Below are 25,996 nucleotides of genomic sequence, written 5' to 3' on the forward strand. Positions count from 1 at the left end.
CTGTTTGGAAATAAAATAAGAATGGATCATGATGATTCTTTATCTGGGCTACTTTGTCCAGAAAGCAAGACTTGTTTAGATGAAGACAGCGCAGTTTTAGATGTTGAGGATGAAGATGAGTATGTGAATACTTTGGGGGATAAAGAGATCAGCTTTGGGTTCAAAAGAGGTGAAACTGATAAATCTGTGATGCTTAGTGATGACATTAAATGTGCCCGCTTGGAAGCTATTGCATGGATTCTCAATGTATGTTAGTTTCAAGAACCCAGATAATACAATATTCGCTAACTTTTATTTACTACTTGTGATTTTAATGACGTTTCTTGTTTGTTTGCTGTATTGATCAATCCAGACCAGGGCAGTGTTTGGCTTTCGGCCCAAAACGGCTTATCTATCTGTCACATACTTGGATCGATTCCTGTCCACGAGGTTTATTGATGTAAGTCTTCGGTTCTCAGTGTGCAAAAATATAATTGAAAAGGTTTTAATTTGGACAATGATAAATTTTTTTTTCTTTATTGAGTTGCAGAGTGACAAATTATGGGCAATAAAATTACTATCAGTGGCATGTGTTTCTGTAGCTGCAAAGATGGAGGAGGTAAAAGTTCCAGCACTATCAGAGTTGCAGAATATTGATGGATATAATTTTGGAAACAGTGTAATTCTGAGAATGGAGCTCATGTTATTAAAAACAATGGATTGGAGAATGGGATCAATCACTCCATTCGCTTTTCTGCATCACTTCATTAGAAAATTCTGCAAGGATTCTTCACCGAGTAATGTCTTACCAAGGACTGTGGCACTCATTTTGGCTATAATGAGAGGTATGATGGCCTTTCCTTAAGTATATATCTTCAATTTCTATTGAATTAACTATCATTAATTGGAGTGTTAATTTGATTCAGAAATCAATTTGATGGAGCATCGACCGTCTGCAATAGCAGTAGCTGCCACCTTGGTAGCGTTTGATCAAAAGCTAACAAGACAAGCATTGGAGTCTTGTTGTGGATTTCTTGAAGTTGTGAGTCCTTTTATTTTTAGCTAGAAAGTATTTTGCTGTGATTAAATGGACAGTACGTATTGATTAATTATAATCTGATTAAAAGTGTCTTTGATGATTCTCTTGTTTAACAGGGTGATGTGTCCACATGCTACAGTATTATGCAGAAATTGGAGATGGAGAAATATAAAACGCCAGATCCATCAGCAACCCATTTTGGGACAGCCAATGTTTCTTCTTCAGCGGTTAGCAGCAAGAGGAAAAGGCTTACATTCAATGATAGTGATCAGAGGTCCGACGGGCCAAACGAGAAGCGACTCCGCTAAAACACATTCATATTCTAAGAATTACATCAAACAGATGCCAATGGTTTAATCAATGACTTAATTGACGATAATTACTGTTGCAATTATCTAATGAGTATTTTTCAATCGTTAGGGACAACTAAAGAAATGAGAAACAGATAAGGAAAAGAAAATAAAAGCAAAGCTTTGGGCCATACATTACACATATAAAGCTGATGGTTATTATTAGACCAATGGCCTGAGCTTCAGGGGTATTGAAAGGCAACTCATTGTTCAATTTTCTCTAGTTTTTTCATTCTTTGTACCTTATTTCTTCCCTTTTCGCTTTCTTTGCAATCCTAGCTTTATATAGGATGCTTGGGGTGCTTTCTTGTGTTGTGTCTTTGAAAAGGCTGAAAAGAAAGATCAGGAACTCTGTTTTCAGTGATTTGATGCATCTAAAATATGTTGCGTGTTAGCCATCTGAAAAGTATTATTGTAAAGGCGAGTTTGATGGATTTGTTTGAATGTTTGAGGGATGTCTTTAAAGGCGGGGTCCCCGCTTTTTCTTCCTTGTCAATGCCTTTAAAGCCTTTGTTTATGGAATCAACACGAATTTCTACCAGTTACTGCCGTCTTCACCATTTACAACATTTTTCTTGAGACAAAATAAAACTTGCTTATTCCCTGAAGATGAGATATGATGAGGGTGAAGCATTAGCTAAGCCACAGTAAACAAGAGCAAGTACTGTTGCCATGGAGATCTTTGGCTGAAACTAAAGATCTTGCCAGAGCTAAGATATGAATTGATGAGTAAGCGAAGACCCCGACAAACAGTTCATTTGTCCGCGCTGGCCGATAAGAATCATGTTGTATAGTCAAAGCTGGCTATGAAGGTTTTGGACTTTTGGTACCTTTCTGCGCCGGTACTAGTACACTTGCTGTTGCCACAGCTGTTGGTTCAATAAAATGGTAAATTGAGTAGAAACTTGCTGCTTTCATGTGTAAAGCTTCTCCTTTTTTCAGTTTTTTTTTTTTACCTCTCATGAAAGCTGTATAAAGCTTACATACTATTCAGTCTCCAGTCTTTCATGTTATACGATGACACAGTAGTCACCATTCAGGCATCTAACTCAAACATGGCATTTGCTTGTGGTTCCATGGTTCCATCCACAGTCCATTCACAAGCTCTTATAAGTCTCCAATATGGGATCAGCGATTGATCTTCACTAAGAATTTTCCGTTTTCTTTTTTTTTTTTCCATTTTTTAACAGAAAAATTAATACTTTGCTACACATTATTCTCCAACTTCAACCAGTATAGATGTTTACAACTTATGATTTATATGGGAAATACCAAGATGCCAGCCATTTTGAGAACATTCATACAGAATTTTTTTTTTTTGGACATTTTTATTTATGGCTTAATTGGTTCTAAGATGGGTTTAGTGAAGAGCAAAAATAGGCACAGAGTAACAGCAAAGGTTTAAGCAAAAAAGATGAGGCATCCAGCCGAAAGAAAATCGGATGAGCGCATAAGAATAAATTCTATTATCAAACAGAAGGCTCTTTTATCCAAATTACATACAATCTGCTACAACAAAGGTCATTTGGTCAGGAGTTTCAGAGCAAGTTTAAAATGCAGTAGAAACATGATTCTCAAAATTAATGGCATCAATTTCACTAATTGGATCCATCTTGAGCCTCAAATTTGCCCACAGTTCAAACTCTACGTGGGAAGTTCTGTCAGGCCAAATGCTACTACTACCAGGGTGATGAAAAATCAAAAAAAGAAAAATTCAAAAATAAGAATTTGGACGGTTTGAATTTACTGTCTTATCCAACTTGGATCAACTTCAAAACGGCTGCTATTGGCATGCCCAGGAATCCAAGTAAAATGCTAACAAACCACTGTTGCAAATTGAGAGGAGTTGTATTTGCAAATGTACCCAGCAGCTCGATGATTATTATTTGAAAAAGAACGGTGCAAGTGAGCACAGCTACAAAGACATAGTTCTTCAGTATACCCTTGAAGACGTTTATCTTTTCCATCTCTCTGGAGCTGATCTCATTAAAGACCTGGCCAAGAATCAAGATGGCCTTAATATAAGTCAATCTTAGCAAATACAAAATTTAAGTAAATCCAGAAGTAGAAAAGGTGTGAATCTTGATGGCATGCTATAATTTTGACATTGTCGCATCAACTACAGTGCATTTTAGGTGAAGACTGAAGCATTAGTAAACAACCTGATTTAGAGTAGTAATTTTGTACATTAGAAAATTAAAAAAAAAAAAAAAAAAGCATAGCTCTAGAGATTTACTCAAGTTAATATTTATGGCTCCGTGCTCCTAATACAAGTGGAAAGACATACCTGACAAAATACAAAAGTGTTGAAAATAAGCGTGTTTAATATCAAATCAGGATCTGGGCCATCAAGACGAAAAACTGCTTTTCCTCTTGTCTGAAGATACCATATTATCAGAAACTGATATAAAGACTGCCCCAAGATATTTCTCCACATTACGTTACTGATGAAGTTTCCTTTCCTACCAACTGGTGATCTTTTCATCAGGTCGCCATTAGGAGGCTCTGTAGCTAAAGCCAGTGCTCCAAGAGTGTCCATGATCATGTTGACCCATAGAAGCTGAACAGCAGTGAGGGGAGCATTTCCTAAAAGCATTTACAAACACAACAGCCAGAGAAAAGAATATTGGTATCTGAAACAGAATGCACAAATTATAAATTAGCAGGAGAGAGACATCAGGGTCTACTTACCTGTCAAACAGGCAGAAGAAAAGTTGACAATTAGGGCAACCACATTCACTGTCAACTGAAACTGAACAAACTTTTGAATGTTGATATAAACTGAGCGTCCCCATTTGGCAACAGTCACAATTGTAGAAAAGTTATCATCCAGTATTATAACATCTGCACTCTCTTTTGCCACCTGCAAATTAAAGAATACATTGTAAAAATAAAAGGCCCTTTCCCGACATTTATTAAAAAAAAATTCAGAAAAATACTAAACATCTAATATATCATAATATGTATGTCTTTCGTGATGAAAAATTAAAGCAGCAGCACTCAAGTTCGACCTCTGTTCCAGCAATGCCCATTGCAAGCCCAATATCTGCTTCATGAAGTGCTGGAGCATCATTTGTACCATCACCTGTCACTGCAACAACTTCCCCCAAAGTGGTTCTTAGGTGTTTCACAAGGGTATGTTTGTCCATAGGCGAAGATCGAGCCATGACCTGAAATGAAGAAACACCAAATATCGGTAGGTTATGGGTCAGCTACAGGTGAAATCAAAGGGCAATCTATGAAAGAATACATTTCAATTATTGCAGAAGATTTATATGGATTGACATTGTGATTGTAGTACCACAATCATTCTCACTTGCGATTTGTGCACAGATTACATTAATGGTTTTTCAAAAGAAATATAGGGTAAATAAGCTTGATGTCATACAAAAATTGGAAATAGATGTGAACAGAAATTGGGAATTTTCATGGTATTGCCCTTAGATGTTTCAAGAAAGTGCAACAGATTACTGCCAAAGGTTGGACCTCTTAAAAATTGTCCATATAACTAGTGGGTAGTTTCGGTATAATAAAATTGCCTCATCATGGAAAGTACATACCAAAATTTTAGTGGTCATGGAAATCATTCATCCTTCATCAGTTTTTCATACACATTAAATGTGGTTGAATTAAAGTAATAAAAACATTAAATGCACCTGGATTTTCGGAATGAGTTTACTCAATTCCTCATCACTTTTCTCACGGAATTCTGGGCCTTCAATTGCTATGCCATTATCAGTCAATATTCCACATTCCCTAGCAATAGCCTTGGCAGTGTTAATGTTGTCTCCAGTGACCATCCGAACAGTAATGCCAGCTGACCTACAGATTGCAACAGACTCCTTTACACCAGGGCGCATAGGATCTTTGATACCCACAATGCCTATACAAGTGTACCCTTCAGTGGGAATGGGAGCGTCAGCAGAGAATTCATTTCCAATTTCCATGCAGGCAAGGCATAGAGTTCGAAGAGCTTCACTAGCAAATTTTTCAATAGTCTCGTTAAGATGATTGACAGCTGCTTCATTGAGGGGTACAACCTCACCATTTGAGTTCAAAAATTTGTCGCATGCAGCCAATATTATTTCTGAAGCACCCTTACAATGTACACGGAATCCCCCTTCAGGAAGCTCTATAACTACTCCCATTTGCTTCTTCACAGAGTTAAAAGGTTCAACTTTCACAATTTTTGATGCCTGTCGTTCGGCTTGGAAATCCCCACCAAGCAGCAACCCAAACTCTAAAATAGCAGTTTCAGTGGGCGTTCCCAGTATCTCAGTTTTGTTGCCCTCGCCAATGACAACTTCTCCCCCCGTGTTGTTAAATATTGATTGAAGTAATAATTTTGAAGCAGAAGCGGGAATTGAAGAGCCAAATGCAGGAGTCCCCTTGGAGTTGTCAACTTCTTTGATTTCCTCACAAATGCATGCTTTTAAAACAGTCATGTGGTTAGTAGTTAGCGTTCCAGTCTTGTCACTACAGATACTTGTGGCTGATCCCATTGTCTCGCAAGCAGCTAGATGGCGGACAAGTGCCTTATCATTCATCATCTTCTTCATGGCAAAAGCAAGACTCAATGTCACAGCCAAGGGAAGCCCCTCAGGCACAGCAACCACAACAATTGTAACAGCAATAGCAAAAAATTCCAATATCTCTAAAGCATCATCTCCAGACCAAGTCCAGTGGGTTCCCTCTTGTAGCTTGCGGGTGAATAGTCCTTGCACCATAACAGCAAATGTCACAACTGCAAAAAAGAGGCCAATTTTACCAATGATGGTTGCCACTCCATTCAATTTAACCTGCAATGGAGTCTCATCATCTCCTCCTTCACTAAGAGTAGCCATAAGTTTCCCCCATTGAGTTCTCATCCCAACCGTTGTCACAAGCATCTTGCATGAACCATTCTGAACCTTAGTTCCAGAAAGGAGAAAAGGATTTAATGCATTCACATTAACTGGTTCACTTTCTCCTGTTAAACTGGATTCATTAATCAGCACAGAAAATCCTGAAACAAAAAGCCCATCAGCTGGGACCTGATCCCCCATGCAAAGATGGACGATATCACCAGGCAGTAGATCATATATTGAGATCTTCCGTCTGAATCCATTTCTGGCTACCTGAACTGTTATTTTTTTCTTCTCCCTATCCAAATCTTTAAATTGCAGAGATTGCTTGTAATCACTTGTGGCGGTGACAAACACAACAAGTAGAATGCTCATCACAATTCCAAGACCATCATGGGCACCCTTAGGCCACCCCTCTGTTGCTATACCAACAACCAAAGAGACCAGGGCACAAACAGCAAGTATCATGAGCGTCATATCGTGAAGGGCTTCCCATACATAAACCCAGAAACCCCGTGCTGGGCTTTCGGTGAATTTATTAATCCCATAAATTTCTTTCCTTCTATTTAATAAATGCTCAGATGTTGAAATGCCGTCAGTGATTGATGTGGAGAGCTTCTCTGCAATGCCCTCAACCCCACCATGAACTTTGAGCTTCTTGATGTCATGGCCCTCCACAATGGACCCCAACTCATCAGGACATATTTGAAAGCCTGATGCTGCTACTTCTTCAGGCACAGTGTATTCACTGGACAAATTTAGACCTGTAGGCATTCACGGGGAATCACATGGAAAGAAAATGAGAAGAAACCTCACTACATCTCAACCTTAGAATTCAATAAGTTTACGAGATCCATACCATGGATAAACTGGAGTGCAGCTTGCGAAACCAAAACTGCTACTCTAAACTTCTCCTAAAATGTCAAAAGTTGGGAAAGGACATCAAAAAGCAGAATAATAAAATGAAAATTCTAGCTGTCCAACAAAAGCTGCTATCATATATGATATGGAATGATGGATGTTGCTTTTCCAATTAATAAATTCCATGTAACCAATTGATTATATGTTCGGAGAAGATTTGTTAATAGGAGAAATTTTGGTTAAATATATGCACTCAAAAGTTTGAATAAGTGAACTAGAAAAATGGAAAATATATTCATAGGAAGCATTAATGAGCATCACCAGGACACAGTACCAAAGCATCACTTTGAAACAGTCAACAGAAACTAGCTGCCTCCAAAAATAATATAATTAACTTGAGAAGAATAGGACCAATAGTTCCCCCCCCCCCCCCCCCCCCAAAAAAACTATCTTCTAATTCACAAGCTAGTAGCAGTGAGCCTGCTAGTAGGGCGTCCGGTTATTAAAAATTTACTTCAGTCGATCCTTCAGTGTGCTAATAATTGAAAATGTTCAGGTTCATTTAGCCTTTCAAGCTGAAAGAATAAATTGACAGCATAAGGTTTGCATGATTTAAGTGAAAGCAAAACTGTATCCTCAGGGGGTTTTGAAGCACAAACAATCGAGCAAACGGAAGACGTGTGTAAATCAACACGACCAAGTTCCAGGTAGCGGAAATAAAACTACCGATTGGATCTGTATATCGATTAGTAACTGTTGTCTGAAACTTACAAAGCTAAAGGCTATCAAAACAGTAAAATTAATTAGGTTGGATGTCGGATTTTTGTTCTGACTTTTTTTGAAAAAAATAATAATAATAGTAATACTAAAATGTCAAATTCAGAGAAATGAGACCTGATTAGAACGACGGATGGCTTCCGCTTCAAATCTCTTGGAGAGATTCGCAGTGAAGCGAAATCTTCGCTTCCTGTTCTTCACAAATCCACAGAGCTTCCTCCATCTCTGCAAAGCTTCTTCTGACGTGTTCTTCGCCTTCACGTCGCTGAAGTTCTCATTCAAGTAATTCTCCATTCCTGATGCTGCCGCTGCCCTCGCCCTCCTCCTTCAATCAACACATCACAACCAAACTTCCTCGTCAACAAAACATAAAAGAAACAGAAACCGCACTAGTTAGTGCTTGTCATCTCGTTCCCAAAAAAAAATAAAAACATAAGAATAAAGGAGAACGTGAAAAGCATTAAAAGTTGAAAAATTCGAATTCGACCGATATGTACATATTACATATTTAAATAAATTCTTTCGTATTTTATTCACGCATTATTTTTATTCGATTGTGCCTACCCAGCGGTAGCGGCTTTGGAAAGCAAAGAGTAAAGAGGGCCGGAATTGACTTGTCAACAACAGCTGCCGCACAGACTTCCAACATAAATTTCCTTGCAGTTCTTTCCAAGTAAATGAAGCTTTTGCTCTTTTATTAGAATTTTTGCCCTTCCCGGGACACCGCACAAAACCGGAGGTCAACGTTTTTGACTAACGATAAATGTACAGAACTATGGGCATTTCTAGTTTTGAACAAGTGATTTTTTTTTTTTTTTTCAGTCCGTTTGTTATTTGTTTATTTTTATTCGTTTAAAATTGTGTGCCTGTCTCTGATTCGCCAGGGAACGTGAAACCGCGTTGGTCCATGTGGGCTCGCAGTACCCAAAACCCAAAGTAATGCGTTGCGCTGCAGTGGGACCCACACGTGTTCTTTTTCCGTTTCTTTTATTTTGAATTTTAGATATTTCATGGTTTAGGCACCCAGGCTGTGAAAGTGGCGCCATCATGTCAAAAAGCTATTGGGACTTCGGATATTAAGAAAATTTCGAAACTAGTTTACTCGTGACCGTTGCTCATTCGATGCTCGTGTTAGTTTATATACCACTAGCCCATAGCAATCATTTAATAAATTTTTACTCATATTTATTCATTTTCGAAAATTTTCAGAGAAATATAACTGTATAAATTAAAACATAAGATATGTATTTATTAAACAACCTCATTGGAACGATTGGATGATAATATTTCTCGCATAATAAAAATGCAAATGAAAACATTATTTTAGAAAGGAACAAACAATATATCATTGTCCGTATTATAACAATGGAAGTTCTTTTTTCAAGGGCGAAGCTATATGTAACTGTAAGAGTGGGTGTCGGGCGGCTGGCCGGCTAGTGCGAGCGGCCCGGCCTTACCTAATTTGGCTTCCTATACATTTTAAATGATACGATTTTTTCTATTGCAGTAGATCTAAATTATTGGGTGTTTGCTGCTGTTGGCACGAATCGTGCAGCAGTTTATTTTTTTATGTATATATATAGAGATAGAGAAAGAGAGAGAGAGAGAAACCACGCCTACTCATGCCAGTGGATAGCATGTTTTCCAACAATTTATCGCTGGACAATTAAACTATATTAAGGATGCCGATGCTCAGAGATTTGGACCGTGCACGCGACTCTCAATGAAAAACACATTAAACTTTCCCTTTCTCGTTGGGCTACTTCAGTTTGGGTTGGATCTAAAGAAACTCGGCCCACTGAAGACCGAACTGACACTTATTTATAAATTCTTTTCGCGCGATACTATCGTCAACCCCTTCAAAAATTCTTATAAGACAATTTCTGAGATAAATTCAATAATTTTTTTTAAAAAATAATTAACACACCATTTACTTCCATAGATAACATACCACAACCGAGACGTCAATTTTTTCGAGTATGAATTATGGTTACCCATTTAATACCTAGATTTATAAAATTTACACCCATTTATATCCTCAACTACTAACCCATTCCTTTACTAATTCATTTTACTCCAATGATTTGTGCAAAAATTATCTTCGTAGTGTGCTGATTCAATGTATTTTTCCTTTTTTTTTTTCTTGAAAGTGGGGGATACAATTTTGAATAAAGAAAATTACACATCGATGTTTATGTTACGAAGGGAAAGTAGAGTTTTTGGTTTTGCGTTGAGTAATTTACATTCAAGCTCTTTTAGTTCATCTAAAAAATTCAAGCAAATTATAAGTTTGTGAGATAAATCAGCTAAATCCCTAGATTTCACATCGCAGTTTCCAAATTAAATAATTAATGTTTGTTTGGGTGGTTGCATAATGATAACATATATCTTATGTTAAAGTGGTTCTTTGATGGAGACTGGATATTGATGGGATTGACTCAATTGACATAACTATCCGAAATCATTAATTGGATTTTTTATATTACTCGTGGGAGGTTATAGTAACCGTACAGCTGGGTATAGTGAAGAGTCAATTTAGGGTGCATTTGGAGTTAAGCGGCGGTAGGCCCATAAGCCCAATTGCTCGACCTATCTTCGTCAACGCAAATGAAATGCCTCTGAGATTGCTTCTAAGCTGCTGGACTGTAGCATATACATGACATATTGAGTCGTTATTTCATTGAAACAATTATGAATCCTTACATCATTCTACTCAATGCTACAAGAAGACCCAAAAATAATGTAAAAAATATGACAAAGTAATAGTACATTCACAACAACCAACAGCCACATTCCACAGCTTTCAGTGCTATTACAACTTGCACGTAATATGAAAAATATGATGTAAAGGATAACCCTCTCGGATGTTAATCTGTTTCTACAATAAATTTTGCCTCCTCCAATACCTTCATTCGCATAACGTCGCATCAGCCATTTGGAATGAGCCGAAAAAAATGAAGTCAATTAAAAAAATTTCAACGACCATGCTGCGGCTTCAATTTGTAATGCATAAGAATAAGATTATTATCGAAGAACATAGCGTCACGTAAAGGATAGAACAGTTGAGGGGGAATTAGCTGAAACATAATGGGAAACCCACCCAAAAGGAAAAAAAATCCTACGAATCTAGCCATGCATTATTTGTGGACTCGCGTTAGTGCACGCGTGCAGCCACATTAATGTTATCATGACCCCACTGGTTGTGAAAAGGCTAATGCACAGCACTCGTCTTTTTCTTTTGTTTTTGTGCTCTTTTTCAGTTCGTTTGTGGAGCCATTCTCAGCCTACCTTAATCTTTTCAGGAAATTTCTTGCGACCGCCGATTCTCCTTTTTTTTTCTTTTTTCTTTTTTCCAATTTTGTCTTCTTTGCCCCCGCCCCCCTTCCGTCAATATGCTTCCAATACTCATCGGATCAGAGATGGCAAAATTCCGGTCTAGGTTCGGGTATTGCCATGACCGGATCCTGTCCGAATGCAATCGGCTCGGGTTTGGATTTGGGCTGAGTTTTAATTTGGGTATCCGAATTTTATATTTTTTAATATTTTATGTGTATGCATTTTTTATTTTTTGGTAATTTTATAAGTTTTAAATTTATTTCAATAAAATTTGACATGAAAATATAAACTTTAAGTGTTTAAAATTTTATATATGTATAATAAATGAGTCAAGTAAATATAAAATATTTAAAATAATATATATTTTATAATTTTTTTAATAAAATCTGGGTTTCGGGTTTATCAAGTGATGTCTAAGACCGACCCAGCTTCATACCCGAGTAAGGTATTACCCGGCCTGCAATGCCCGAGTACGGTCCGGGTCCGGACCGGGTGGGTATTTTTATCACCTCTACATCGGATTCACAGTAATTGCCTTGTAATAGATGGTCTAACATTATCTAATTTAATCACAATATAATAAAAGGCTATTCTTGTTTTTGCTTACTATGTGACATTAGACATGACGAAAGCCACGAATCGGTAAGAATAAACGCCTATTTGAGATTGTTTTAAGGACATTTAAAAATGATTTTGAAAAGTTAAATGTTCATTTTAGTGTTTAATAAAATTTTTTAGGAATCACTTTTGGTAAAATCATATAATTCTACAGTATATTTTAAAAAATAAGGAATGAGTAATTTTTTAAAATATAATTTTAAGAATTTGTTTTATATGTTTTATATTTAATACCATTCCGTATATATTATAAAAATCTAAACTTATCCTTATTAATTAAGAAATTAAGTTATTAACTTTAAATGGATTATTGTTATTATTATTATTATTAGAAACACAAAATAAAAATAAAATTAATAAAATAAAATATTTAATTTAGTTATTAATTATTATCTATACACAATAAAAAATATTTTATATACATGTTTATAAAATCTATAAATAAATTTTATTTTATACTATAGCAAATTTTAAAAAGTAGGGAAAGAGTTATTTTTCAAATTTTGATTTTGAGAATCACTTTTATACTTAATACAATCCCTTAAATATATATCCTCTTATATATTATAAAAATCTAAAATTATTCTTATTTAATAGGAAAGAAAATCATTAATTTTAAAGAGATTATTATTATTATTGCCAATTATAGTGAGGTAAACAAATATAAAATAAAATACTTATTTTAGTTATCAATTATTATATGTTCAAATAAAAAAATTATATTCATGTTTATGAATGTTTAAATAAATATTATTCAACATTATATCTAATTTGATCATTTATATTCTTACAGTAACTAACGGTGAGATTTACTAAATATATATACACATTTATACTTTAATTTTATTAAATAACAAACTGATTTTCTTTTATTAGTAGTAATTATTTTAAAAGTTATAACACGAACAAATGACCCTAGTTATTTAAATGCTTTTCTAACTTTAAAAGCTATGATTACCAAATAATCATTTACTTCTGTTTGACAGTTAGAACCCGCCATTAACAAACGACCATCTATAATTCCACTCGACAATTTTTATTTATTTATTTTTTTTGAGTGACTTTCACTTGACATTTACTGCTCTATTTCACAATCCCACCAATATAAGCCTAATTTCCAAACAATTTTAAAGCCTAAAAGTATCCACAAAAATTCCAAGAGTATCGGGGAACTCGCGTTTCACATAGCAAATAACCCCAAATTAACTTGCGGCAAAATCAAAAATTGAAACAAAAGCATGAATGATTAACCTTAATCACTTTTGGGTTAATAGAACTAAATAATGGGATACATAGTGTTGGTGGCAGGCAAAGAGGCTAGTGGGAGATCTATCTCTTATATCTCATCCAATCAACGAACGAAAACCTGTCGTTAGCATATGACAAATTGAATGGAGCCGCATCGTGGGATCGCGCATGCCTTAAGAAAGGAGAAATTCTAAGTTAATATTATTTTCATATACGGAGACTGATGTAAAAGGGGAGCTACGTGTCATAACGCCAAAGGAAAGGAAAGAAAGAAAGAAAGTTATATATTATTTTTAAATGCGATGATAATTAATTGGTGAAATAACGGATACATATTTTCTTCGTGTTTGATGAACCAGAAACAGGAAAGACTCGTGATGAACAAGAATCATCATTTCTTCACTCAATGGACATGGACATGGACATGTTGTTTAGTTCCTTCAATAAAATGCTCATCCATCTATTTATCCATTTTCTTTTTTTTCTTTTGACTTCCTTCCGACTCAGCAGTCTTATTGTAACTGGACAATGTCGAATATGTGTAGATGCTAAATAACAAAGCAGAGAGGAAAAAGAGAAAAAAGAAGAATAAAAAAGGTGTGGATAAGATAAGGCCAATGACTCATCAAGCCAACGAAAAGAGTAAAGACTCCATGTCCATGGAAACTTTGCCTCCTGCACAAGATTGTACGACAATACGTAGAGTCTTTGCTTTCGCACAGTTGTGGCTTCTCATTATTTGACAAAATGCCAGAGCTGGCTTGGTGGACCCAAACTGCAAGAGTTTCAAGCTCGATTAATGCCAATATATCGTTGATGGGAAAGTCTGTTGGATCAGCTTATAGCCTTAGCGTAGCGTTAAGCATATATGGGCTAAACCTAGCTAACTGACAATATAAGTTTGGTCGGGTTCGCGCTGTTTTGATGCTTTACCTGCTCCGCTCTGCCCCATCGGCTCCTTGAATGTCGCGTCCGTTATGAACTTATGGCCCCGTTCTAAGGTTCTGCATTTGATTTGCCTCAATTAATCATAAGTGCAATTTTCGTATTTCCAATCAACATTACATATGCATGTTGCTGACGAGCATGATCATAGTCTCGGAACAGGAAAATGTATGGAGATGTGGATCCTGTGGTGGATGATGAGCTGGATGCGGCGACAAGAAGAAGATGGACCATACTTGGTGAACGCTACCTCCATTGAATCAGATTCCAACCCAGTGACCCTAGCTAGCGATTGATGCAGATTCTAAGTGAAACTTTCAAATGTAGATTGAGACAGTTACCGATCAAATGTAATCTCCTACTGATGGTACTATTGGTATTGGCTGCGCTTGTTGCACCTCATCTTTTATTACCATCACCAAAGACAGCTATCTTACTGGCCTCACCATTAGCATCGCTTTAATATACCGAGCCAACATCAAATCTGGAGATTACCTTTTTTATTAGGGGAAACAAAAAAATTTGATATTTCAAGAAAAGTTATTGATGAGGAAGGGGACAGTACTGCTTCAATGCTGTCACTTATAGTAACAGTTATCAATTAATGTGTCCTAATGGCAACACTGAAGGCGATCGATTCAATTATTATGGAAATTAATTTCAAATTCAATTATTACTTTGTACTTTCTTTGTATAAATGGAGGATAAGCAACTTATGATAAACTCCCTCACTATAAGGGATGTCACTATTAGACGATTAGAGACTATCATCATGTGGGGTGGATGCAGGCAGCATAAGCGGCGGGTGATCATATCTTCCCCCTTTTGTCTTTTACTTTTGTTTGAGAAAAAGAAAGGGGGGCGGGATAGATGTAAAGGATGCCCGTATCTGTTCCTCTTTCAGCCTTCTTTCATATTTTGGACCCTAAAGCAAGAAATTGAGGCTGGATTGGTCACTGGCTTTTGGTTATAGTAATTAAAGCACTTGTTATTATAACAATGGAAGTTCTTCCATTGTTACCCCCCAATTAAACCATAGAATATCCTTTTGCAAATTCAAATTGGGACCCTAATCCATATACCTAATAGGCTAATACCTATACCTACGAGTGTATATAGAGCAACAAACAAATTTGAGAAACAGAAAAATCCGAGTTTCGAACGAACTAGCTACTGCAATTTTATCTGGTTCAGTTCAAGCTGAACGAACGGTTCTAGTCATCATACGATTGTAAACCAAAGATACCCAGATAACAGATATTCCTTTTTTTTCTTTTTTTGGGGACACAACTTTTTGACTACCAACAAAAATTCACTCTTATTATTAACAAATGCAATTATTTTTCTGCAGATGATGGGCACATACAGCCAAAATTTTATTTCTTCGTTTAGGTCGTGGATTAGTCAGGCGATCTCCTTCGAAAGCTGATTAGGAGGGGGCAAAAAAAAGTAAAGAAAACAGTAAGCAGTACGAAAATGAGTGAAATGAAAGAAGGGACAAAGCCAAATTTAGAACTGCAACTAACCTTACAGCGACCCATCACTGAAGCCAATGACAGTCCAAACAAAGTTACAAACCATCCTCAAAATTTATCACATATCGGTTATCATCTTGTCCAAGCAATACAGACCTGTCACTGTAACAAATTATACAATCCCCAGCTGCAGTGAGATACTCTTGCAGTCAAGCATCAGCTATAAATACCACTGCAGAGACTCAAAGCCAAGCCACACACGTATACCCACGCACCCAACCTTTCCAACATTCATAGATAAACAGCAAATAGTGATTTTTCTTTTTTTTAAAAGATTTTTTTGAAGTTTGCTCTGATAAATCCAATGGGTGACCTGTTAGAAGCCCTCCACGTCCGTGTAGTAGGTACCGGCGACCGAATTCTGGTACTTGCACATGGATTTGGCACTGACCAATCCGCTTGGCAGCGCATTCTCCCTTATTTAAACCATCACCGGGTGATCATGTTCGATCTTGTTTGCGCCGGCAGTGTCAATCCTGATTATTTCGATTTCAGGAGGTACACAACTCTTGATGCCTACGTTGACGATTTGCTCAACATTCTAGACACCCTTGGCGTCAACCGCTGCGCCTACGTTGGCCACTCTGTCTCCGCCATGATCGGGCTCTTGGCCTCCATTCGCCGCCCTGACCTCTTCACCAAGCTCATCCTCATCGGTGCTTCTCCAAGGTTATTGAGATATAAGAATCCAGCAAAATTTAACACTAGTCACACAAGAGTCACGGGATCGTCCCCAGTGAGTCTAGTTGCTCGCCGTATGATAGGCGAAGTTATTTATTTACTAGATCATTAATGTGGTTGTTTTTTTTTTCCTTTTTGCCCCCAATATTATGCATTATTCAGGTTCTTGAACGACGAAGATTATCACGGGGGATTTGAGGAAGCTGAAATTGACAAAGTGTTTAGGGCAATGGAGGCGAATTATGAGGCATGGGCGTACGGGTATGCACCACTAGCAGTGGGAGCAGATGTGCCGGCAGCTGTGAGAGAATTTAGCCGGACCTTATTCAACATGAGGCCGGACATATCACTATTTGTTTCAAAAACCGTATTTGACACGGACCTGAGGGGGATACTAGGCCTAGTCAGGGTGCCATGTGTTATAATTCAGACCTCAAAAGACGTCTCCGTCCCGGTCTCCGTCGCTGAGTACTTACAGAGACATCTGGGCGGCCGGAACACCGTTGAGCTTTTGAAGATTGAGGGTCATTTGCCGCATTTGAGCGCCCCTGCGATCGTGGGTCCCGTCATCCGGCGAGCCCTGTCGAGATGATGATTTCTATAGCTACTAGGTGGGGCCCGCACCCGGAATAATTTGTGGACAAAAGGCTTTTGGACTCGGGGATTATTATTATTATTATATGATCTTCTTACAAAGATAAGCGTACCCATGTGATTATCACGTGAAGACGTGTCCTATTTTGTTTTGTGTTTTCCTTTTTTTCTTATAATGTGCCAAACTTTTATCCTTTATTCGGCAAGCGAAAATCAGGAAATGAAAGGGCTGTCTGTTGTACTTTTTTTTTTTAATAACTATTGACATTGGATACTTTCTCGGACTAAGATTCTCCTTTTGCTTTTTTATCTTCTAATTTTTTTGGTTAAATGAGTGATAAAAGTTTGAATTTTAAATTTTGATATTAACAAATAAATTAATTTTTTATTTTATTTATAGTCAAATTAGTTTTTTTTTTAAATAGATTTGAAAAGCAGAGAAAGACTAATGAAAAAAAAGAAAAAAAAGAGAAGAATCTTAATCCATTTTTCTTATTCCGGAGGAATTGCCGCCTACTTGTTATTTATTATACGGCGGAGAATCTTCAAACTTATGTCTTATTCGGTAATAAGATCCAAAATGTGAGACATCCACTTTTAGATGGGTTTCGGCCACATATTCTTTTCCTCCCGCAGCACTTTGTCTCTCTAATTTGGGTCCTCAAATCGAGAGCACAGGTCCTTCACAACTTGGCCTTTATTTGATTGTTTTTGTTTTTTCCAATTTTGCAAAAATACGGCAGACTAGTGACATTTATGTAACCAAGAATTATTGCAGCATGATTTCAGTATTAGCCATCTAATTAATGAAGATGTTTCACTTCATTATCTAAGGTTGTTTCAATTTTCTAAGAAAAATAAAAACTACTTAAAAGGAGTACCCTTCATCCAAAATAAACTTAACGTGATTATTGAAGCTTTTTAGAATTGTCTTTTGTTGTTAAATACTTGAATAGGCGAAGCAAACTCGCACGACAGTTCGTTACCACAGCCCTGGGCCTAGTTGGGTTTTAAATGAAGGCCTGTCCCGAACTCCTAATGGAAGGGAAACAAAATGGAGGAGGGCGAATAATTAGTCCAGGCCTTCATTTGTAAAAACCCACTCAGGCCCATGACTGCCGTAATGCTAACTACGAGATCGGTAATATTTGACCCCCTTTATTAGCCTCCACCTTTTAACTAAGTTTATTAAAAATTAAAAATTAATTTTTATCTCTCAACATACTTCATCTAGTCCCAAATTTACTCTTATTATAATTTTTATCTTTTATTCCAAGCACTCATCATACAAAACCTATAAAATCTATTTTATAAAAGAAAAAAAATCTCAAAATCACTATTATATCTCTCTTTCTTTTCCATCGTTACTAAAAACAAATACTTGGTACTTCTTCATTATCCTCTAGTGACTATTGTAAATTAATTTCTTCCATAATTAAAAAAGTAGAGGGTATAATATTTGAGAATAGATAATAATTTAAAATTTTAAAAGAAATTAGATTAGCTATATTAGATATTAATAGAAATTATCATGTGGGTGCACTTAAAAGTTATTTACTCTTTTAAGTCATTTCATATAAGGATAAAATAAGTATTAGTATAAAAGCGATTAGTGGGGACTAGTGAGATATAATGAGGGTGTCAAATATTACAACTCCAACTACCATGTGTTATTTTTAGAGTGGTGCTACGAAGGACTATCAACCCCTAAAATAACCTTTATCTAACTGAACCACGCCGGAAAAATAAAATAAAATAAAAATCATAATATTATTAATAACATCTACATGCCATGAGTTGATGATTGTATTTGTTTCATTCTTTTTTAATAACAGGTATGACTTTTAACTTAGTAAGGATGTCACTAAAAAACTTTTCAAATGAGAAGTGAAAAATGCTTCAAATGAGATTGTTATTTTCTCTCTCTTTAAATTTAAAAAGTGAATTCTCCTTCTTCAAATAATATTATGTTATTTTTTATATCATCATTATTAAAGAGAAAAGTATTATAACTATATCAATGAAAAAATATAAGGTGATTAAATTTGGTGAGAGAAGAATTTAATTAGAATAATACAAACTTGTATCTATATGAAGAGTCATTTCAGAAAAAAAAAATTATATTTTCACCCTTCTATTTGCTAAATAGATAAGTAGATAAGCATTTATATTGTAAAATTAAATAACTCTTTTATTGATACTCTAACAACAGTTGCATAATCATTCATTATTGACTCTATATACAATACCACAAATGTATGTTTGTGATATGATCCTAGGTTTCCATTGATATAAATAAAGAAAAAGAATAGATAATTGTTGATCTCTTCAAGAGAATCTTCCTTCAATTAATCAAAAGACTGTACGATTATTTGATTGGTAGAATATAAAATCCTTGTTTAGAGAGTTTTTAGAGAAACATTGAACCTTATCTAATTATGCATGAGCATGGTATTTCAAAATTCATAACACAAGCTAATTTTCTCTTTTTTAAGCCTAGGGATGGGCATGGGTTGGGTAGAATCAGGCTTGTGAAAATTCAACCCAACCCCCTGTTTAAGGAATTGAGAAAAAAAATCAACTCAATAGAACCAAATAAACATGTCAAATACAGACCAATTCAATTATTAAATTATCAAGTTGGTTGGGTTGATTGATGTTAAAAAAGAAAAAAAATCAAACATTGAAAAATATTAAAAAAACTATTTGGTAATTAATTGAAATAAGGAAAAGACAAATTAATTCTCTATAAAAACTATTTTAGTGAGAACTCGGATTTAATTTTTGAATTTTGAATCAAAGAGAACCCAACTAATGTCAGGTTTAACAAAATGAAATCGAAAAAAAGTCTATTTTCTAAAAGAATATAAAGGTCGTCAACAGTTGACATTAATTTTGCTGAGAATTTTGCCATTCTTGGGTTGGGTTGGGTTGGGTTATATGGTTTAACTAACATGAACTCAACCTAATCCAGTCATTAATCAGGTTGAAAAAAATTGTCGAAATCCAATTAATCAAATTTTATTTTATTTATTTTTTTTTGGGTTGAGTTTGGTTGAATTAGATACAAGGGATCCAGAAGGGACTTACCGTGTTAGTCTCATCATCACCATTGGTATTTTCCGTGGGCTGAACGCTAAACGATCAGCCTTACTTCGTTTGGTTTTTTCTTCTGATCAGTATTATAATACTAGTGGTATATTAGAATATGAATTAAGATTCTTCAAGGAACCATTCTTGTATGCGTACAAGAATTACACACACACACACACATATATATATTGTCAATTCTGTCGTGTTTGTCCCAGCTGTGTCCATTTCTTCTGTAACAATACCACCCTGACCTATTCTCAGTTTTGGTACGGTGTAGGTAAAGAAGTCGCGGATGCCCGGGCAATAATTTAATTGAACCAGTGCTATGTGAGCGAAGCAATGCACTTATACTTTATATTTTATCATTTAAAACAGAAGCCTGGGTAATAAATGAACTGTAGAGAAATTGAAACATCAGCTATTTGTCCTTATTGAGTTTTGAGAGTTGGTGGACGCGGCGGCCATCTGCCTATTCGGCTATATTCATTCCCTGGCGGCTAGCTCGGCCAAGTCCACTAGGTGAGGGCTGCCATATTTGATCATTCTCTGCGATCATCATCGATGGTATTCTACCAAGGCAAGAATGTGCAGCTCTTATGGGTCGGCTTCATTTGGAAGGCACTGGTTGAGAATTTCTAACTTAAATGTGTGGTTGGTCAAGTCAACTCTGGTGGCCCTCTGTTTCTTATCTCATAATCTTGCCTGTGTAAAACGCGTATCGAATTGCAACTTTGCGAGTTTGTATGACCAACCTCCATAATGGTTTTGACCCACAGCAAATCATTGTTAACCCTTTTTTGGTCTTGGGTTATAATGGCCCACCAGTGACTCTCCTAGACCGGTTCAATTTTAATTTCTGTCAAGAGTTGGCGCAACGAACTAAACTACCCACCAACTGTAAACTGTAGATTCTATGCTGGATCTCTTGAACAGCAGTTACAACCCTCTATCCTAAAACATTTAATTAATTTTGCGTATGTGTGTACGCCATTTTCTCTAAAAAGAAAACGGTTATAAATATAGTGAATTAAGGACTGTAAACTTCAGTTTTCTGGTCTTAAGAGAACACTGAAAGCTGCAAAGTAATAAAAATATCTATTTTCTTGTGCGTACAAATGCAATTTTGTACATGGAATTTTCCATGAAGTCATACTGAAAGTCATTTCTTATTGTTTATTACGCGGCAGTTGCGAAGTCAATATCACTAGAAAGAAGAAGAAAGATAGAAGAAAAAAAAAAGTGAGAGATAGAAAAGAAAACTAGATTCTTTTATTAAGCATGATGTTTAAGCCTCGGACTAAACTTCATAGAGTTCAAATCAAACATGAACTTAAAAACACATAACATATCATTCCCTCAAAAATATTCTAAATAATAAAAGATTTTGTTACATGAGAAACATGGATTTTTTTTATTTTTCATTTTTACAACATATTAGTAAGGTTCAATTAACAAAATAAGCAAACGGTCCATATCTCTTTCTCCGTACTCTTGATGAAGCTATCTCTTCATTTTCTTTGAGTTACAGAGTATATTGAAATAGTTATAAATATGTGACTGGGTTTTTCTTTTCAGATTTGAATGTATGGTGAATATGGTTGTTTTGTTACTTTTATTTGTTATGATATGTTTATCTTAGGAATCGATCTTTTTGAAATATCCACAGTCACTTTGTTACTCAACAAAGTCTACTCTTATAATGGGGATGGAGATGAAAGAGTTGAGAGATATTCAAAGAATAACTCTAATCATTTACAGAAATATTGTTAGCAAATTAATGTATTTTTTTTAGTAATGATATAGTTATAAATTCTTGAACAAACTTAATTTGTACAAACTGATGCGGCACGATAAAATTGATTGAATTAAATATTTTTTTGTCCACATAATTTATTTATATTATTTTATATTTTCATTCAATTAATGAATTAATAACATATCAATTCATACAAGATAAATTTATATAAGAATTTATGACTGTATCATCACTCTTTTTTTTTCCCATGAATTAATTTACTCAATGATCTTAAGTATGATCTGGTTCTTTATTTGCTTCAGTGCTGCAATAATTTTTCTTAAATTAATTATGATAATATTACTCATTGGAGTGTGTTCTAGTGGAACAAATGTTTGTTTGTTTATTTTTCTAAAGGAAAGATTTTAAACGAAAACGTTTTAAATTGTTCCGAGAGTCATTCCCCACCCCAAAGAAAGACACCATGATAAGCGTCTGCTAAAAAGAGTACGCTATTCAGTTGAAATGAAAATTTGAAAGAACGAAAAGGACAAATCTAGCCACTCAGCTGTCAAAAACGGGACCCATATAGTGGACCCGATGCCAACGATGGGACAAACGACTAACCGCTGCACTACATCAGAATAGAAGCCACGTGGCATAACACTTTATGGCTCCGCGTCGATATATAGAAACCGAAATATCAACTTCTAATATTTGAATAAAATTTGCTCACGACTTCTGCCCAGCCAGCCACAACTGTCGTTTTCCTTTTAATTTATTAGAAAAATATGTCGTCCACCCTTAAATTATCCTATTATTAAAAATACTATAATATTTTTAAATTATATCATTCATCCATTAAATTATTAACTTTCACTAAAATGTGATAACATCATAAGATAATTTAATATTTAACATTATAAATAAAAAATTAAAAAAATTATCAACTATTCACTTTAAGCTTACCATCTTATCAAGCATATCGTAAAAAATTTGAATTTATTCAATATTCTATCCTAAGTTTGTATTTTGTATCTATCCTATTGCTGTTTATCATTAATAATATCACAAGTGTAATTTAGATATTTAACATACTAAATTTAAAAAATCATTAAAATTAAAAATTAAAAATAAAAAACTATTTTTTGTAACCAATATTCAATTAAATACAATTGAAACTCTATTTTTTTCTTCATTAATTTTTTTTAAATTTATCTTCTCAGTTTATCTTCACAAATTTATATAATCAAACTAGATCCTAATTCATAAACACCCAAATCCTTAAATTCAATTTTCATAATTAAAAAAAAGTTAAAAGTTTGTTTTATTATTTATGGTGCAAAGTAAAAAATACCCATAAATTCAAGGGTAAAATGACTAGTTTAATTAAATTCTATTAAAATATTCTAATGATGTTAACATTTTAGTGGACTGTTGAAATAAATTACAAACTTAAAATAGAAAATAAAATAAATTAAAAATTTTGTAGCTTTTTTTTTTTGTAACAAGATAAACTTAGGGTATGTAATTGATAATTTTCTTATGTCCTTTTGTGTTAAATTGAGTTTTAAGAATAAAATTGTTAATCTACTATAATTCTATTATTTTTGTAATGGAAGCTATCGATTGAATGGATGAATAATACAGATTGTAAATTTAAGTAGAATAAATAATACAATTTAAACATATTATAATATTTTTGATAAATAATAATTTGAAAGTATATGACTGATTTTTTTCAATTTATTTTTTACACCACTCTTAGTCTCTTATGCTTTCGCGCACGGGTTTCACGTGGACTTTATTAAAGAAATTCTTTATCTAAAAGCAAATTAAACTGAGGCCACAACCAAACCAATCCAAATTTGTGACTCTTCCAGATCGCTTTTCTTTCACACTCATTCTTGAGGCAACTACTAGTCTACTACTACTAACTTTTCTATATGCTTTGTTTTCTCCAATCAAATTAGTTTTTTAATATCCAAAGAACTTTACAAAGCATGACATCAAAGCTCAACCATCTTCATCAAAGGAATTAAAAATAATAATAATGTTGAGCCAAGCCACCAGGAAACTATTTTTAAAAGTTCAAAAAGCAAACCAAACTCGGACCACTTATCACAAATTTTACAAGCTTTCGTAACATAAGATATTTACATTTTTCTTTTTCTATCTCACTGTCAGAATGTTTTGATTACATTATGAGGCATGTCGTGGGTGGGGTACTCTTCATACTGACACATCTGACGCTCTTGCAGCGGCGTTGCCAGACCTTGGTTGCCGCAGAAGCTCTATCAGTGCCTCCGCCTGTCCATACAACACGACACAACACCAATCACTCCATCAGACACAACTCAATAATACCACCACACAACTAAAATAATAAAATCAAAATCATAATAGTTACTTCGTGCTGGCTGAAATGACATTGTTATCCCCCAAATAAGATAGCCAAAATAAAATCTATATAGTCGATAACCCGTTTTTAGCTACACGTTACCCTTAATCCGCGCAGTACAGAACGGCTGAACTTTTTTTTTTTTTTAAAAAAAAAAAACTAAAAAAAGGCAAAGGTTAAAAGAAAGGCAGGCTGCAGTGACGTGGCAAAATAATGTTCTCGTTTGTTGAAAATCAAAAACAATCGAAAAGAGGGCACAACTACGGGGAATAATCTCATTGCCTGCCATGTCAGCGGCTGGCAATGACTCAATCACCGACCAGAGGCAGAGAAAGAAAAATCGGAAAATTATGACCTTTTGCTTGGCGCGATTAGTGCCGGACTGTGACAAAGCGACCAAGGGAGGGATCGCTCCTTCGCGGGCCACCAGAGTACGGTACACCACACTTTCCTCGCAAACCTGCAACAATATAGCCACCGCGATTTCCTTCTGCCTCTGTGTCCCCACTTCTATAATCTCCACTAACACAGGTATCCCACCTTCCTCAACCAACGACGTTTTCGCCTCCGATAACGTAACTAGCAAGCTCATGACATATGCGGACTTGTCAACCATGTTTGAACTGAAATCAGCCATCAATTCCACCAACGGTTTCATGGCTCCCGCTTGGACGGCCCTGATTTTGTTCTCCTTCCCAGAACAGAGTGAGTATAAAGCCGTTGATGCGTCCTTTTTCCCGCGAACACCTCCGTTTTCGAGAAGGCTGACTAGAGGTGGAATCGCTCCTGACCGTCCGATTAAGATTTTATTCTCTTCTAATTGTGATAAACGAAGTAGAGCACAAGCTGCGTTCTCCTTAGCCGTTGATGTACCTGTTTTTAATGATCTAACGAGCGGCTTTATCGCTCCTGATGAAGCTATCAATTGCTTGTTCTCGTCGCACAGAGACAGATTCAAAATAGCTGTAACTCCGTACTCTTGAACCTGAGGATCAGACGATGAGATTAACGAAACTAACGGCTTAACAGCACCTGCTTTGGCGATTTTTAAGCGATTCTCTGACTTGTTCTTGGCCAAAAGTCTGATTTCCATGGCGGCTTGTTTTTGATCGTTAATCGAACAGGACTCAAGATCTGCAACGAGCTGGCGAATCAGATCATCGGAGTTCTCCGAAACACACGCCATTAAAAGTCTCCGGCTCTCGGACGACGCCGTCGGAAATTCACCGGATCTGTCGCTGTTACACTCACTGAAAGCAGACGAATCATCATCCACATCACCATAGCTTGTCCCCATATACGTGAAATTCACACGATTTTCCGTCTCCATTTTAGTATTTGTGTCTATTTGCTATCAGAATTTTAGGAATTGTTTGTTGTGTAATAAAAATCGGGTAACAAGTATCCCAGAGTGAGTGGATTCGGGTTGTGAAGAGTGAAGGAGAGATGTGGAGGCTTTACCGCTTTAGCTGCAGAAGATATAAGGGAGATTAACGCCTGGACAATGGCCTGGGTTAATGGGCTGACACGTGCATTTTTTGACCGTATCAAATCTGAGTTCTGGTGAGCACGTGCGAAAGGTGCCTTCTTTCTAAACGCGTGCACTGAAGGTTCGTTATTCGAAAACAACGATTCTTCCTTCAAAGCGAGTGAGTCATTTTCTTTCTCTCTCTGGAGCTTCTTTTAAGTTTTGATACTGCTGTCTGTGGGGTTGATTTTAACACCGCTGTGGGGTTAATTAAGTACTGTCTCAACTCTCAAGGTTAGGACTTAAGGTGCATTTGATTTGGCCAATGTTGTCTGCTTGATATTGTGACACTTGTTCCAACATACGGCCAGGCCAAAGTTGGTTGCACATGGTTTGACCAATTATAAAGCATCGGTACAGGTCAGCCCACGCCCAAGCCCAGGTGCCAACTCTGAAGCGATCACGCAGACACGCACATTGAGCGCGGGTTCG

General features: G+C 35.8%; 4 protein-coding genes across 4 annotated transcripts; 2 read left to right on the top strand and 2 right to left on the bottom strand.

Annotated features, from left to right (window-relative positions):
* LOC18041013 (cyclin-D5-1) lies at positions 1 to 2,547 on the top strand. The gene is made up of 5 exons (XM_006433567.2): positions 1 to 246; positions 353 to 439; positions 530 to 824; positions 906 to 1,021; positions 1,135 to 2,547. Exons 1-5 carry the CDS (start codon positions 22 to 24, stop codon positions 1,324 to 1,326), a joined length of 915 nt encoding a protein of 304 aa, XP_006433630.1. The 5' UTR covers positions 1 to 21; the 3' UTR covers positions 1,327 to 2,547.
* A 234-nt stretch (positions 2,548 to 2,781) lies between these two features.
* On the bottom strand, positions 2,782 to 8,668 carry LOC18041014 (calcium-transporting ATPase 1). The gene is made up of 8 exons (XM_006433568.2): positions 8,415 to 8,668; positions 7,968 to 8,175; positions 7,072 to 7,126; positions 5,025 to 6,976; positions 4,380 to 4,538; positions 4,060 to 4,231; positions 3,656 to 3,954; positions 2,782 to 3,362 (listed from the first exon to the last, which is right to left on the bottom strand). Exons 2-8 carry the CDS (start codon positions 8,142 to 8,144, stop codon positions 3,120 to 3,122), a joined length of 3,057 nt encoding a protein of 1,018 aa, XP_006433631.1. The 5' UTR covers positions 8,145 to 8,175; positions 8,415 to 8,668; the 3' UTR covers positions 2,782 to 3,119.
* A 6,872-nt stretch (positions 8,669 to 15,540) lies between these two features.
* On the top strand, positions 15,541 to 17,091 carry LOC18040869 (strigolactone esterase D14). Its single transcript, XM_006433569.2, has 2 exons — positions 15,541 to 16,201; positions 16,376 to 17,091. Exons 1-2 carry the CDS (start codon positions 15,837 to 15,839, stop codon positions 16,803 to 16,805), a joined length of 795 nt encoding a protein of 264 aa, XP_006433632.1. The 5' UTR covers positions 15,541 to 15,836; the 3' UTR covers positions 16,806 to 17,091.
* A 6,451-nt stretch (positions 17,092 to 23,542) lies between these two features.
* On the bottom strand, positions 23,543 to 25,724 carry LOC18040870 (U-box domain-containing protein 4). The gene is made up of 2 exons (XM_006433570.2): positions 24,392 to 25,724; positions 23,543 to 23,945 (listed from the first exon to the last, which is right to left on the bottom strand). The coding sequence occupies exons 1-2, from the start codon at positions 25,364 to 25,366 to the stop codon at positions 23,868 to 23,870; spliced, it is 1,053 nt and encodes a 350-aa protein (XP_006433633.1). The 5' UTR covers positions 25,367 to 25,724; the 3' UTR covers positions 23,543 to 23,867.
* Positions 25,725 to 25,996: the final 272 nt, after the last annotated feature.

The sequence above is a fragment of the Citrus clementina genome, unplaced genomic scaffold, assembly GCF_000493195.1.
Source record: "Citrus clementina cultivar Clemenules unplaced genomic scaffold, Citrus_clementina_v1.0 scaffold_5, whole genome shotgun sequence".
Classification (NCBI taxonomy): Eukaryota; Viridiplantae; Streptophyta; class Magnoliopsida; order Sapindales; family Rutaceae; genus Citrus; species Citrus x clementina.

Coding starts and splice junctions, on each gene's coding strand:
- LOC18041013 (XM_006433567.2), top strand. CDS start 22: ATGGATCATGATGATTCTTTATCTGGGCTACTTTGTCCAGAAAGCAAG. Junction 247..352: donor CTATTGCATGGATTCTCAAT/GTATGTTAGTTT, acceptor TGATCAATCCAG/ACCAGGGCAGTGTTTGGCTT. Junction 440..529: donor TGTCCACGAGGTTTATTGAT/GTAAGTCTTCGG, acceptor ATTGAGTTGCAG/AGTGACAAATTATGGGCAAT.
- LOC18041014 (XM_006433568.2), bottom strand. CDS start 8,144: ATGGAGAATTACTTGAATGAGAACTTCAGCGACGTGAAGGCGAAGAAC. Junction 6,977..7,071: donor TGCACTCCAGTTTATCCATG/GTATGGATCTCG, acceptor GAATGCCTACAG/GTCTAAATTTGTCCAGTGAA. Junction 4,232..4,379: donor TGGGCATTGCTGGAACAGAG/GTCGAACTTGAG, acceptor TTTAATTTGCAG/GTGGCAAAAGAGAGTGCAGA.
- LOC18040869 (XM_006433569.2), top strand. CDS start 15,837: ATGGGTGACCTGTTAGAAGCCCTCCACGTCCGTGTAGTAGGTACCGGC. Junction 16,202..16,375: donor CTCATCGGTGCTTCTCCAAG/GTTATTGAGATA, acceptor TGCATTATTCAG/GTTCTTGAACGACGAAGATT.
- LOC18040870 (XM_006433570.2), bottom strand. CDS start 25,366: ATGGAGACGGAAAATCGTGTGAATTTCACGTATATGGGGACAAGCTAT. Junction 23,946..24,391: donor CTAATCGCGCCAAGCAAAAG/GTCATAATTTTC, acceptor TTGTATGGACAG/GCGGAGGCACTGATAGAGCT.